Source organism: Centruroides sculpturatus, unplaced genomic scaffold (genome assembly GCF_000671375.1).
Source record: "Centruroides sculpturatus isolate CEXI.00-Female unplaced genomic scaffold, Cexi_2.0 scaffold164, whole genome shotgun sequence".
Taxonomy (NCBI): Eukaryota; Metazoa; Arthropoda; class Arachnida; order Scorpiones; family Buthidae; genus Centruroides; species Centruroides sculpturatus.
The window spans coordinates 468,592-481,787 of NW_019384679.1; the positions used below are offsets into that span (position 1 = coordinate 468,592).

At 28.9% G+C, this 13,196-nt stretch overlaps 1 protein-coding gene across 1 annotated transcript in view; it reads right to left on the reverse strand.

The window, feature by feature from the left end:
- Nucleotides 1-13,196, reverse strand: part of LOC111626939 (SWI/SNF complex subunit SMARCC2-like) — a 137,807-nt gene that overhangs the window by 98,886 nt on the left and 25,725 nt on the right. Inside the window, exons 3-5 of the mRNA XM_023370474.1 lie at nucleotides 10,889-10,974; nucleotides 5,349-5,596; nucleotides 2,799-2,868 (exon numbers count right to left, since the gene is read on the reverse strand). Coding sequence (XP_023226242.1) covers nucleotides 2,799-2,868; nucleotides 5,349-5,596; nucleotides 10,889-10,974 — 404 coding nt within the window. The remainder of the gene's footprint in view (nucleotides 1-2,798; nucleotides 2,869-5,348; nucleotides 5,597-10,888; nucleotides 10,975-13,196) is intronic.

Genomic DNA, 13,196 nt, shown 5'->3' on the forward strand with positions numbered 1-13,196 from the left:
AATCAACAAAAGACAATACAGCAATTCCTCACTTAATGACATTTTGTCATAATGTTGATGAGAAAAAATACAAGCACAGTTGTAATTCATTACAATTATTGTCATTGAATTTTCTTTATAAACAATAAATTAGATTCTATGAGATGAAAATTAATACTGGAGGTTGCAAAGACAATGCAATAAGATTATTATTAACTGAATTCTTTTTTCTTGAAATTTGATTAATATAATTTGTCTTCATTATATTTTCACCCTGTTTTTCAAACAACACAAATCTATATTTACATTAACAATATATTATGTAAAAATATCGCTTAATATCAATGTAAATTCTGGCATAATGTTTCCATTTACCAGTTTAAATTTCTATAACATCCTCTGTATTTTACTGGAATCAGTAATTGTTCGTTTTTGAATTATATGACCGTCTACCATCATATAATTCAAAAATCAATTCTTACAATCTGCTTTGCAAACATTTATTCTATATTAATCATCTTTATCCATTGCCAACAATGATAATCAAGTCTCCCATATCATCTACCCATTACAAATGCCATCATTCTCTGAATCACCAAAAATTGGGTAAATAATTATCTTACTTCTTTTTAATTTTTCTTAAATGTATGTATTTCAATGTTTAAACTGTTCCCTGATATTCCCAATGTATCTCGGATCAAAACACAATGACCTTGACTGGTGGACCTGAGATATCTTGTTTCTGCTTAGGAACATTTTTTAACATTAAATGTCACTACTTTATTTAATTTTGAATTTAGTGACTCATATCACATGAATGGGTATGTTATCTAGTTTTTGCATAACAGGATATCACAATAATAGGATTAGATGTTCAGAAGAAATAGCAAAGGAAAGTAGAGCTGTTAATTTGACTTTATTTCAAAATGGCAGCGGCAGAGAGAAGTTGTGCTGTGAAAAATCAGAAATGATCGAGTATTTGTTTAATTTAAATTCTGATGAGTCTGAATTATCAGACAATAGTGATGAATTTCTACAAAGTGAGAATGTGAGTGATAGTAGTGATACTGATCATGAAAAACCAACTAACATTATGTTGAGATGACATGTAACTGTGGTCAGTTACATGTCATCTCAACATATATCTCAATCTAACATATACATGTAAGTTATATACAAGTGGAAACAGAGGCCAACCACGCAGTCATGCTCATTAAAGTAGTAGTGCAAAGCATCAGCATTTTAGTAATAATGATGATGGTTGGTGCCATACAAACTTCACAAGCCCTTAAGTGAACAGTTTTACTGGACAAGCAGAAATTCAATGTAATTTACAAAGTGATGCTACACCATTTGACTGCTTCAGTGTATTTTTTGATGATGAACTTGTGGACAAGATTGTGGAAGAAATGAACAGGTATGCTGATACTTTGATGAAATCTGACCAATTACGTGTATACAGTCGCATAAAACGGTGGAAACGCGACAGAGAAAATATTCAACATGCGATAGGTTAATATCAGAAATGTTTTTTCCAAAGAGGAATTGTACAATTTATATAATTTTGGACTTGCTGTATATTATTGAACTCATGTTACAAGATTTTCATGATATGATCAGTTTCTGAAAAAGATTAATATAGAGACAGTACACTGCAGTTATTTGCATTTACATTAAACAAAGCATTATTTGCTATTTATGTTTGTTACTTAGTATCTTTTGCTATAATTCTTGAAAATATACTTCTCATATTCAGAATGAATGCAGAAACTATTCAAAACACACATAATTACTGATTTAAAGATTTTTATAAAAATGATTACCTGATCCTTCTATCTTTGGAACTAATGGATATACAATGTGAGAAGCTTCATCTAATGTTTCAGAAATTGTGCCTTGATGACGTTTTATTATATCTTTTAATCTCGGAACAAGTTGTTTATCTATTTCTGGCATTATATAAATGCATGGTAGAGACAAACATTTATTCTGAACTAAAGTCTTTTCTATAGTCATAAACATTTCAACATTACGATCCATTCTTGATGGGGACTGAAAGTCGAAGCGCCTCCTGAAAACAAGTTAGTTAACACTAAAATTAAAAGTATACTACCTCATCTTAACATATATATTTTTAGAACTTAACAGTATAATTAATATCCTTAAATTCATTAAAAGTATCATAACTGTTTTATTGTCCAAGTAATACAGTCAAACCTTGGATTTTGAACACCTTCAGGGAACAAATTAAGTGAAAACTGAGATTTGATTGTACATTTAATTCTTATTTGATATATAAAGTAGAGTTGGTCACCAACGATCAACTTCCTATTACAGTACACTGCAGTTATTTGCATTTACATTAAACAAAGCATTATTTGCTATTTATGAAGGTATTTTTTGATTTTCTTCGATATGTCCTTTATTTTCCCCCAAAAAATATGGTCACTGTATATATACTACATATCAATATATAACTTACATGTATATGTTACATTGAGATATATGTTGAGATGACATGTAACTGTGGTCAGTTACATGTCATCTCAAGTCACAGATATGCCAAAGTGCATTATGTATTAGGTTGCAGATATTTTTCCTGAAAACTTAAAAATGACGGTTCAATCCCTCCTCACAGCATTGTTTTCTAAATTTGACATGAATAATAGAAGGGATGAGCAAAGGAGAGTCAAAATCTCAATTTACAGAATTCTCTACTTGTATCATAAATTCACATTACAGTATTTTAAAACAGATATCTATAGAATATAAAAAAACATTAAAAAATACCATAAAATTTTAATCATAAAATGCCTTACCTATCTGGATAAAACCACCAATGTAACATTACATTTTTATCTCTTTTCATTACTACTCTAACCCATTCATCTAGAAATAAAACAAAAGTAATCTATAAGTAAATAAATTATATTTACTATAATAATGATACTAATTATAAATAAATTAAATTGCTTTTTATTACATTGATAACAATTAGATAAAGAATAAAAAAGTTATTTTTGAATGCAAATATTCTTGACAAAATCGTACTGAATATAAGAAACAGTAAATGCATGTGCACACAAAGTTTTTGATAAAATAACTACAGCAACTATACTCTACTTTATATTTTACTATACTTCCTTTTTTATTCTTATTTTAGCATACAACTAAACCACTTTATAATGGGCTCTCTATTGTACCTAATAAAATAAGGCTCACTGTGATAAATATTAATTTTATAAAATTATATTTGACTAGATCATGTTTATGAATAGTTGGTAGATAAGCAAATCAGCAATACAAATGAAATTGTTTTCAGTAACCTTCACTGATCATTTTAAACATTTTTGTAATAAAAATTTAACTATAGAAAAACTTCACCAGCAATTTTTAATTTTTTTCCTACTTTTTAAAGTTTTTATCATGTTTTAATATTTATTTATTTAGAACTCTATGTGGAATTAATAGTTCCATTTGTAAAAATAATTTTTAGAGGGAAATAGCTTACAATTGAACATTGTAAACATTGTAAACATTTCAATTTTTAATGTCTTGGAATAAATCAACAAAAGACAATACAGCAATTCCTCACTTAATGACATTTTGTCATAATGTTGATGAGAAAAAATACAAGCACAGTTGTAATTTAGTCATTACAATTATTGTCATTGAATTTTCTTTATAAACAATAAATTAGATTCTATGAGATGAAAATTAATACTGGAGGTTGCAAAGACAATGCAATAAGATTATTATTAACTGAATTCTTTTTTCTTGAAATTTGATTAATATAATTTGTCTTCATTATATTTTCACCCTGTTTTTCAAACAACACAAATCTATATTTACATTAACAATATATTATGTAAAAATATCGCTTAATATCAATGTAAATTCTGGCATAATGTTTCCATTTACCAGTTTAAATTTCTATAACATCCTCTGTATTTTACTGGAATCAGTAATTGTTCGTTTTTGAATTATATGACCGTCTACCATCATATAATTCAAAAATCAATTCTTACAATCTGCTTTGCAAACATTTATTCTATATTAATCATCTTTATCCATTGCCAACAATGATAATCAAGTCTCCCATATCATCTACCCATTACAAATGCCATCATTCTCTGAATCACCAAAAATTGGGTAAATAATTATCTTACTTCTTTTTAATTTTTCTTAAATGTATGTATTTCAATGTTTAAACTGTTCCCTGATATTCCCAACGTATCTCAGATCAAAACACAATGACCTTGACTGGTGGACCTGAGATATCTTGTTTCTGCTTAGGAACATTTTTTAACATTAAATGTCACTACTTTATTTAATTTTGAATTTAGTGACTCATATCACATGAATGGGTATGTTATCTAGTTTTTGCATAACAGGATATCACAATAATAGGATTAGATGTTCAGAAGAAATAGCAAAGGAAAGTAGAGCTGTTAATTTGACTTTATTTCAAAATGGCAGCGGCAGAGAGAAGTTGTGCTGTGAAAAATCAGAAATGATCGAGTATTTGTTTAATTTAAATTCTGATGAGTCTGAATTATCAGACAATAGTGATGAATTTCTACAAAGTGAGAATGTGAGTGATAGTAGTGATACTGATCATGAAAAACCAACTAACATTATGTTGAGATGACATGTAACTGTGGTCAGTTACATGTCATCTCAACATATATCTCAATCTAACATATACATGTAAGTTATATACAAGTGGAAACAGAGGCCAACCACGCAGTCATGCTCATTAAAGTAGTAGTGCAAAGCATCAGCGTTTTAGTAATAATGATGATGGTTGGTGCCATACAAACTTCACAAGCCCTTAAGTGAACAGTTTTACTGGACAAGCAGAAATTCAATGTAATTTACAAAGTGATGCTACACCATTTGACTGCTTCAGTGTATTTTTTGATGATGAACTTGTGGACAAGATTGTGGAAGAAATGAACAGGTATGCTGATACTTTGATGAAATCTGACCAATTACGTGTATACAGTCGCATAAAACGGTGGAAACGCGACAGAGAAAATATTCAACATGCGATAGGTTAATATCAGAAATGTTTTTTCCAAAGAGGAATTGTACAATTTATATAATTTTGGACTTGCTGTATATTATTGAACTCATGTTACAAGATTTTCATGATATGATCAGTTTCTGAAAAAGATTAATATAGAGACAGTACACTGCAGTTATTTGCATTTACATTAAACAAAGCATTATTTGCTATTTATGTTTGTTACTTAGTATCTTTTGCTATAATTCTTGAAAATATACTTCTCATATTCAGAATGAATGCAGAAACTATTCAAAACACACATAATTACTGATTTAAAGATTTTTATAAAAATGATTACCTGATCCTTCTATCTTTGGAACTAATGGATATACAATGTGAGAAGCTTCATCTAATGTTTCAGAAATTGTGCCTTGATGACGTTTTATTATATCTTTTAATCTCGGAACAAGTTGTTTATCTATTTCTGGCATTATATAAATGCATGGTAGAGACAAACATTTATTCTGAACTAAAGTCTTTTCTATAGTCATAAACATTTCAACATTACGATCCATTCTTGATGGGGACTGAAAGTCGAAGCGCCTCCTGAAAACAAGTTAGTTAACACTAAAATTAAAAGTATACTACCTCATCTTAACATATATATTTTTAGAACTTAACAGTATAATTAATATCCTTAAATTCATTAAAAGTATCATAACTGTTTTATTGTCCAAGTAATACAGTCAAACCTTGGATTTTGAACACCTTCACTTCTCAAACAATTCAGAAACAAAATTTTGAACATTATATTTGTCCCAGTTGCCAAACAAGCTACTCAGTAGAGTTGGTCACCAACGATCAACTTCCTATTACAGTACACTGCAGTTATTTGCATTTACATTAAACAAAGCATTATTTGCTATTTAGTTATTTATTATTTATTTATTAATATAGTATTTATTTAATATAGTAGAAGTTATTTATTAATATAATAATATTTAATTTAATATTTATTAATACAGTTGTCCTTCTATAGTCCGACGTTTTTTAATCCGACATGCTCAGTAGTCCGATGCACCTCCCGTCAAGGTACCTGTCCCCGTTATGTGTCTGCTTGCACAGAAGCATGTCGCAATGTGAATCTCCCCATCCAATTTTTACACGATGACACACATTTTGTGTGTTTTATGTGAGCAGTTCTGTTCGAACAGTTGGAGTAGAGAATATTGTAAGTTACTGCTAGCAAAACAATGCGAAATATGTAATTATTTTCAGTAATCCAGACACTTTTGGTAATCTGACACACCTTTGGTCCCATACCTGTCGGATTATCAAGGGACAACTGTACTAGGTATCTAAAACAAACCAATTCACACCTAAATGCTAATTTCAGCAAATGAACAACAACAAAAATTTTAATGTTCAAACGTTTTCGGCCATCTTTCAGAGGCCCTCATCAAGAAAAATTGCAGAGAACAGAATACAATTCACACCTAAATGCTAATTCCAGCATTTAAGTGTGAATTAGTTTGTTTTAGTATATATTTCCAGTTTGTGTGCCAGTTTTTTATGTCTGACTAGATATCTAGTTAATTAAAACAAAAAAAATAAAATAATAATTAAAACTCTGGTTTTTACACCAAAACAGAAACTAAAATTAAAAATAAAATCAAAATTAATTAATTAATTAAAATCAAAGCAATTGAAACATAATATTTCAGAAAGTGTGAATAAAGTACTTGTCTATCTTGATTAATTTGGTTTTATGCATGAAATGCAGCAAAAAAAGGGCTTTGTTTTGGGGTCTAGAATGAATTAACCCATTCTATATTGTTTCTTATGGAAAAATTTGTTTCAGTTTGATAACAAATTGGTTTTTGAACAACTTTTGGGAACAAATTAAGTGAAAACTGAGATTTGATTGTACATTTAATTCTTATTTGATATATAAAGTACATTAGAAAAACTTTCTAAAGTCTTCTTTACTTATAATATTTACTTTCATTTGTTCATTTTTATTACATTAAACATTTATCTTCAATATATGACACAACTTTGCTTGTATTATAATTATAAGCAATTCCACTTCTATTATAATTTTTAAATACAGTCAATTCCATTTAATTGGGCCATTGGTTAATCTGAGCAGCTGCTTTATTGGGCCAAATCTCAAAAAACAAAAACCAAATTAATAAATTAATACATAATTTAATCACTTAATTGGGACAGTAACAGAAAGGAAATTTAACAATTTTTGATATATTTTAGAGATCTGAAAATATGTAGACACTATGTACACTAATGTCATGTAGACCTAACGTTTGGCAGAGACAAAGCAATTTTGTCTTTTGCTCAGGCAGTTTGGTTTTTTTGGAGGGGTCAGCATAGCGGGATGTATCACACGGAAATCCTGTCTGAGGCAGACCTGAATGCAAGCTAATGACCCTGCTCTGGATTGGACCAGACAATCCCCTTAAAAGCAAAGGGGCAAAGATCCCAGGACAATTTTTCAAAGTCTTGAATGAGTTAGAATACAGCTAGAGTTTCCTTGAAAGGCATTGTATGCATACTTATGTCTAGATTAGGACAGCAGCCACCCAATCATTGAGACCTACATTCAGAGCTGGCAGATTCTACGAACACTCCCGCTGAAGTGGCCTATCTCCAGTAAAGGAAACTGTGCACAAAGGAAGACCATAAGGTGACTTTGGACAAACCCTTTCCTTTTTAGTTAGAACATGTTCTAACTAAAAAGGGAGAAAGGAAAAATTGTTTGATCAGAAACAAATCAAATGGTTAACACTTATGTATGTCACAATACTGTATTTGGCAACACTAGCATGATGCGAATCAGTTGTCGTGAGTCTGGAAAATTTATATTACAAACATTTTCTGCATTTTGGTTTAATAAAGCATTAAAATAGGTACCTAATTATTAATTTTTACCTATGTATTACATATTTTACTTTAAAATTTATTATTAATTTGTTTTGCTGCTCCAAATTAATTAATTAGTGGCTGCTCCAAATTAATTAATTAATTTGGAGCAGCCGCTTAATTGGGCCAAAATGGATTAGTCCCGATGTGTCCCAATTAAGCGGAATTGACTGTATTTTCCTTGTCAAAATAAAATTTTGCCTAAAAAATTAATATTATAAAACAGATAAAAAATACAAACAAAAACTTATAAATTCAACAGAAACTAATTTTATTTCAAAAGATAAGCATTTAGTCAAAAGTTGATTTCTGCAATAAGAATCAAATATTTTACATAGAGAACATGAATAAATATACAGTAGAACCTCTATATTCGTCATTAATCTGTTCCTAAGGATCTAATGAATATGGAAAATGACAAATATAGAAACAATTTTTCTCATAATAAATAACTGATATTCAATTAGTCTGTTCCCATCCTAAAAAGAGATACAAGAATAAAAATTTTGTTGTTTGTAAAACTTTATCTTTATTGTACTAAATAAATACAGTATAGTGGTAAAAATGGAAGAAGAGTGTAAGGTTGTTATTGTTTAGAAGAAGACATACCATCAATTAAAACATTAGGTAATTCCAATTATGATCTCGGCATATTAAATTCTTTGGCTAAGTTGGAAACACTAGAGGTTGCAGCTGAAGTTTTAATCTCTAAAATGTGAACGCCAAATGTTGAGCGCTGCCATCTTGTAAGCCCAGAAGTTTGATAATGGCATTTGGAATGTCGGGCATTATTCCAATGATGTTCTGAATGCCATTGTCAAACTTCTAGGCTTACAAGATGGCAGAGCTCAACATTTGACGTTCATGTTTTAGAGATGAAAACTTTGGCTGCAACCTCTCTACTTTGTCCATTTTCAGACTTATAAATAATTTTTTCTATCTCTCTATTGTTGTTCTAACAGCTTTCCTTTTTTTGCTGTTTTTCTTCAGTGCGCTTTGTTGGAGCCATTGGAACTTCAGTTTTTAACGCAAGAAACCAAGAAACACACCATGACTGCACAAAGCAGACTGATAAACTACAGCTAGCTGACAGTGTTGACAACTCAAAATTCAAATTTATAGCTAGACATTTTAATAAAAATATTCAAATCATATTGTTTCCATTAAAATTTTTTGAGTTTTTGTAGCTAGATTATACCTAAATTATAATGGCCTAGCTATTTTTATAATAGCTAGGCCATTATAATTTAGGTAATTTGCATAGCTAGATTGTTCATAAATCCACTAAATCTAGCAGAAAATTAGCTAAATTGGCAACACTAAGCTAACACAGTTAGCTGATCAGTGCGAGCGTGTGATTGTAGCGCCATTGCTGGTATTGGGAATGATGATGAATACAGAAAATACTGACGAATATGGGGGGTCATCAAACTGTGACAAATATAGAACATTATGAATATAGAGGTTCCACTGTATTACTATAACACAAGAATGGCCAACAAGTCAATTGTAATCTCAATTGACCAAAATTATAATTTTTGGTTGATCTTGAATAATGAGATTGAAAATTTCAGCCCAGCATTGTGACAAGGTCACAATAATTTTTGCCCATTTATGTGATAAAATATGAAAAATATTTTTAATTTTCCATAGAATACATGACTTAACCTTTAATTCCAGTAACCTAGCATTTAATACAACACTGAATGAACATTTTTGATTAATGGTAGAATGAACCAGATGACATGGTAGTCATCTGATTCATTTGTACCAGTAAATGAACTAGAAGATATTGTTAATTTTCCATAGAAATATTAATTCCATATTTTTCATAAACTTTTTAAACTACTGTTATGAATTTGTAGTTCCATATACATTTTTTATATTCATAAATTTTAATCTCAAATGGCTTTGGCCATATGTTTTGTCTGAGTTTTTGGTTATCTGAAGTAGTAACAATCCACATTACCTTGGATACTTAGAGTTCTATTGTAGTTTTAAATCTGCTCATAACAATTTCAGTTATTCACAAAATGCATAAAAAAGAAATCAAGAACATTATAAAGCCATAAATAATTATAACTGAAATTGTTACGAGCAGATCAAAACTACAATAAAACTTAAGTATCCAAGGTAATGTGGATTGGGACACCCTGTATATCATCATCAGGAATAACCAATCTGCAATTTACTGTAATTTGTAACACAATGGCATAAACTAATAAGTGGAAATCTACCCTTTGTAATGCTCCCAGACTTAAATTCAACAGCAGTATCTGTAAATAATAATAATTAGTAATTTGTTTGTCTGATTAATTGGTAAGAAGTCAATTCAGCCAATTAATGATTGTCTACTGATTAATCAGTAGATAACTACTATAAAAACCATTTATTGACAGTATGTCAATAAATATATAAGCTATAGAATTTGAAATAATTACTGTTTTAATAGTTAACCCAATTCAGCATCTTCTGATTTTATTGTTACATTGTCATTCATGTCTATTTCAATGCTGGAATCAAGATCTTGACTAACATCTCCTGGTTCAAACTTACCATCTGCAAATAGAGTTTTCCTAATTATCCTTGGTTGATAAATTCTTGACTTATGAACTTGACTGCAACTTTTCCATATCCAATATTCAACAATATTTATAATTTTATTTCCAAAAATGTTCCCATGAACATTAGAATAGAAAGTGCTATCTGATTCTTGACAATTTAAAAGAGGTAGAATTTTAAATTTTTCACCTGTCACTCTAGACTACAATATCTTATACAATGCAGTATTTCAATGTGTTTCCCATGCTTTTCAACCAGGAGTTTATTTGAGACTGGTATTTTTTTTAATAGCATCTTTATTCCCAGAATTTATTTGAAAATGGGGTTTAATTGAAGAAACACAATATATAAATATATAAACAGTATATACATAAATATAAATAGTAATTTATTTACCATCCTTGTTCTCCTTTAAATTTATAAACTGCAGCAAGAATATGACAGAGAGAACCTCCTGGTCTAAAATCCAAAAAACATTTCATCTGAAAATAAATAAGAGTCATTTACCATGTATACAAGTTGTTGGTTTAAGGTAAAACAAATTAAAAACAAAATTTGATATCTAATTTATTTAATAATTTTGCTATAATATACATCTACACAAAAGATAAGAAATGAGTATATAAAGCAATCTTCTTGTAGTCAAATAACATTTATATAGTTACAAAAAAATGCCATAATTTTAATCTGTTACCATGAAAAATAATCTAGTTTTTTGGGTTTTTAGAGAACTTATTTAGTTAAGTTTTAAAAAAATATTTTACCTCTATTTGTTAGTCACTCAATTAAATCTAATAAATACATGCAACATACTTGTAATATTAACCATCACGTAACTAACATCAAATATAATTTCTTGAGTAATTTCAGGCAATCAAGACCATCATCAGGAATTTCATTGTTGTTTTGCCTGATGATGGGTTTGGTTGCCCAAAAGTATCTGAGAAGGTAATGTGCAATGCTAGTAAAATCCAAAAAAGCATATTTTAAGGTTTATTTTATTCATTATTTAGCTATCATATAAGATTATGTTCTTGACTTTATTATTTTTATATATACATGTGCATTATTATTACTGCAACATAATCTTATTGTTTAACATCCACCTGATGAAATATCTGGACATGTGAAAAGTGACATCTAAAATAATAAAGTTTGAAAAAAATAATGCAATATCTCATATATTACGGTGTATTTTATAATTTATTTTGCAATGGAGATGTTAAATAATTACTATAATGTTGCAAAAATATTTTCATAAAAATGTATGATGAAATATCATTACAGTAAAACAATTTTATTTCCACAATTCAAGTTTCAGATTTCATCATGATCTTAAATACAAACAAACAATCTGCAAAAGCAAATATTCATTTAATACCTCTCTTATTAATTACTTTTTTAATATCAATAAACTTTCAAGCAGATGGTTTATATTCTAGAAAACTTTGTATAACCAAAGAAACACATGCACAATTCCAAATTAAGAAAAGCTAAAACTAATACAGTAAAACCTGTCTGAAACAGGAATCTGTTTAAACAGAAAAAATTCTTCAGAACAAAGAAATTTTCTTATGTTAAATCTTACTAAATGCCATAACCTGGATAAAGTGGGAAAATTAAATTCCATTTGTAGACAAATAAGTAAAATTCCCTCCAAGTATAACAACCATTGCACAACATAACAAATGAACTGTATTCTGAAAAGGATTTCGAACCGTCAGAAAAATTATCACCACTTGGTAAGGAGACATAAGGACATGAGGTTTTTGTTGGAATTAACAACAAACAAAATTGAATACTTTCAACAGTCAAATGAGTTTCTAAAAATCAAATTCTCAAAACAAGCAATGAATTAATTCATGAAAACAATATGTCAACACAGTGTTGAAAATTTGCATTGTATGGAATAATTTATAATTAATTAGTTCTGAATATTCAAAAACAAATTTATTATTAAAACAACAATAATTGTTTTCTGCTATTAGGAGTAGAGTTTCTCGTACTTCAAAAACACATGAACTCCAATTAAAACATATTAACTTTAATGTTAAAATTCATATCAATGTTCTAAAATTTGTTTTTGTTTCACCCGAAGAAGACATTCTATACGTCAAAAGTGCTTGTGAAATATTTTGTATTTATTTTGTGTTTTATTCATCAAAGCCTTATTAATGCTTATAGACAGTGTCCTTAAACTTTTATATGATAACAATTCCTTTCATACTCCAAGGAAACTACAAAGAGATATTTCTTTATGCTTCTAAATGCAAAAGAATGTTGGCAGAAAGAACATATACAACTGAATTGGTGTGCTGCCAGTATGGTTTACCCTATCCCATGTTGAAATTTTTCTCTGTTGCGTGTTGTGCATGTTGAATTTTTGTCAATGTTAAGCCTAACAAAAATTACATGATTTTGAAAAAAATAACCATATTGTCTGAAATTATTTTTCATTTTGCACAAACAAAATAAATACAGTAGAGCGTCGATTATCCGAAAGTCAATCATCCGAAAGAATTCCAGTCGGCAAATTTAAATTTTCGCCAGTGCTGTAAAGCTGCAATCTTTGGCTACTCAAATATTTTACGTTTTTGATACTAAATTAACTTCTAAAGTATAATTTTTTATTGTTTTTATATTTTTCAATATATTTATTTTGTTCGTACAAAATAAAAAAATAATTTTTAATGATACAATAGTC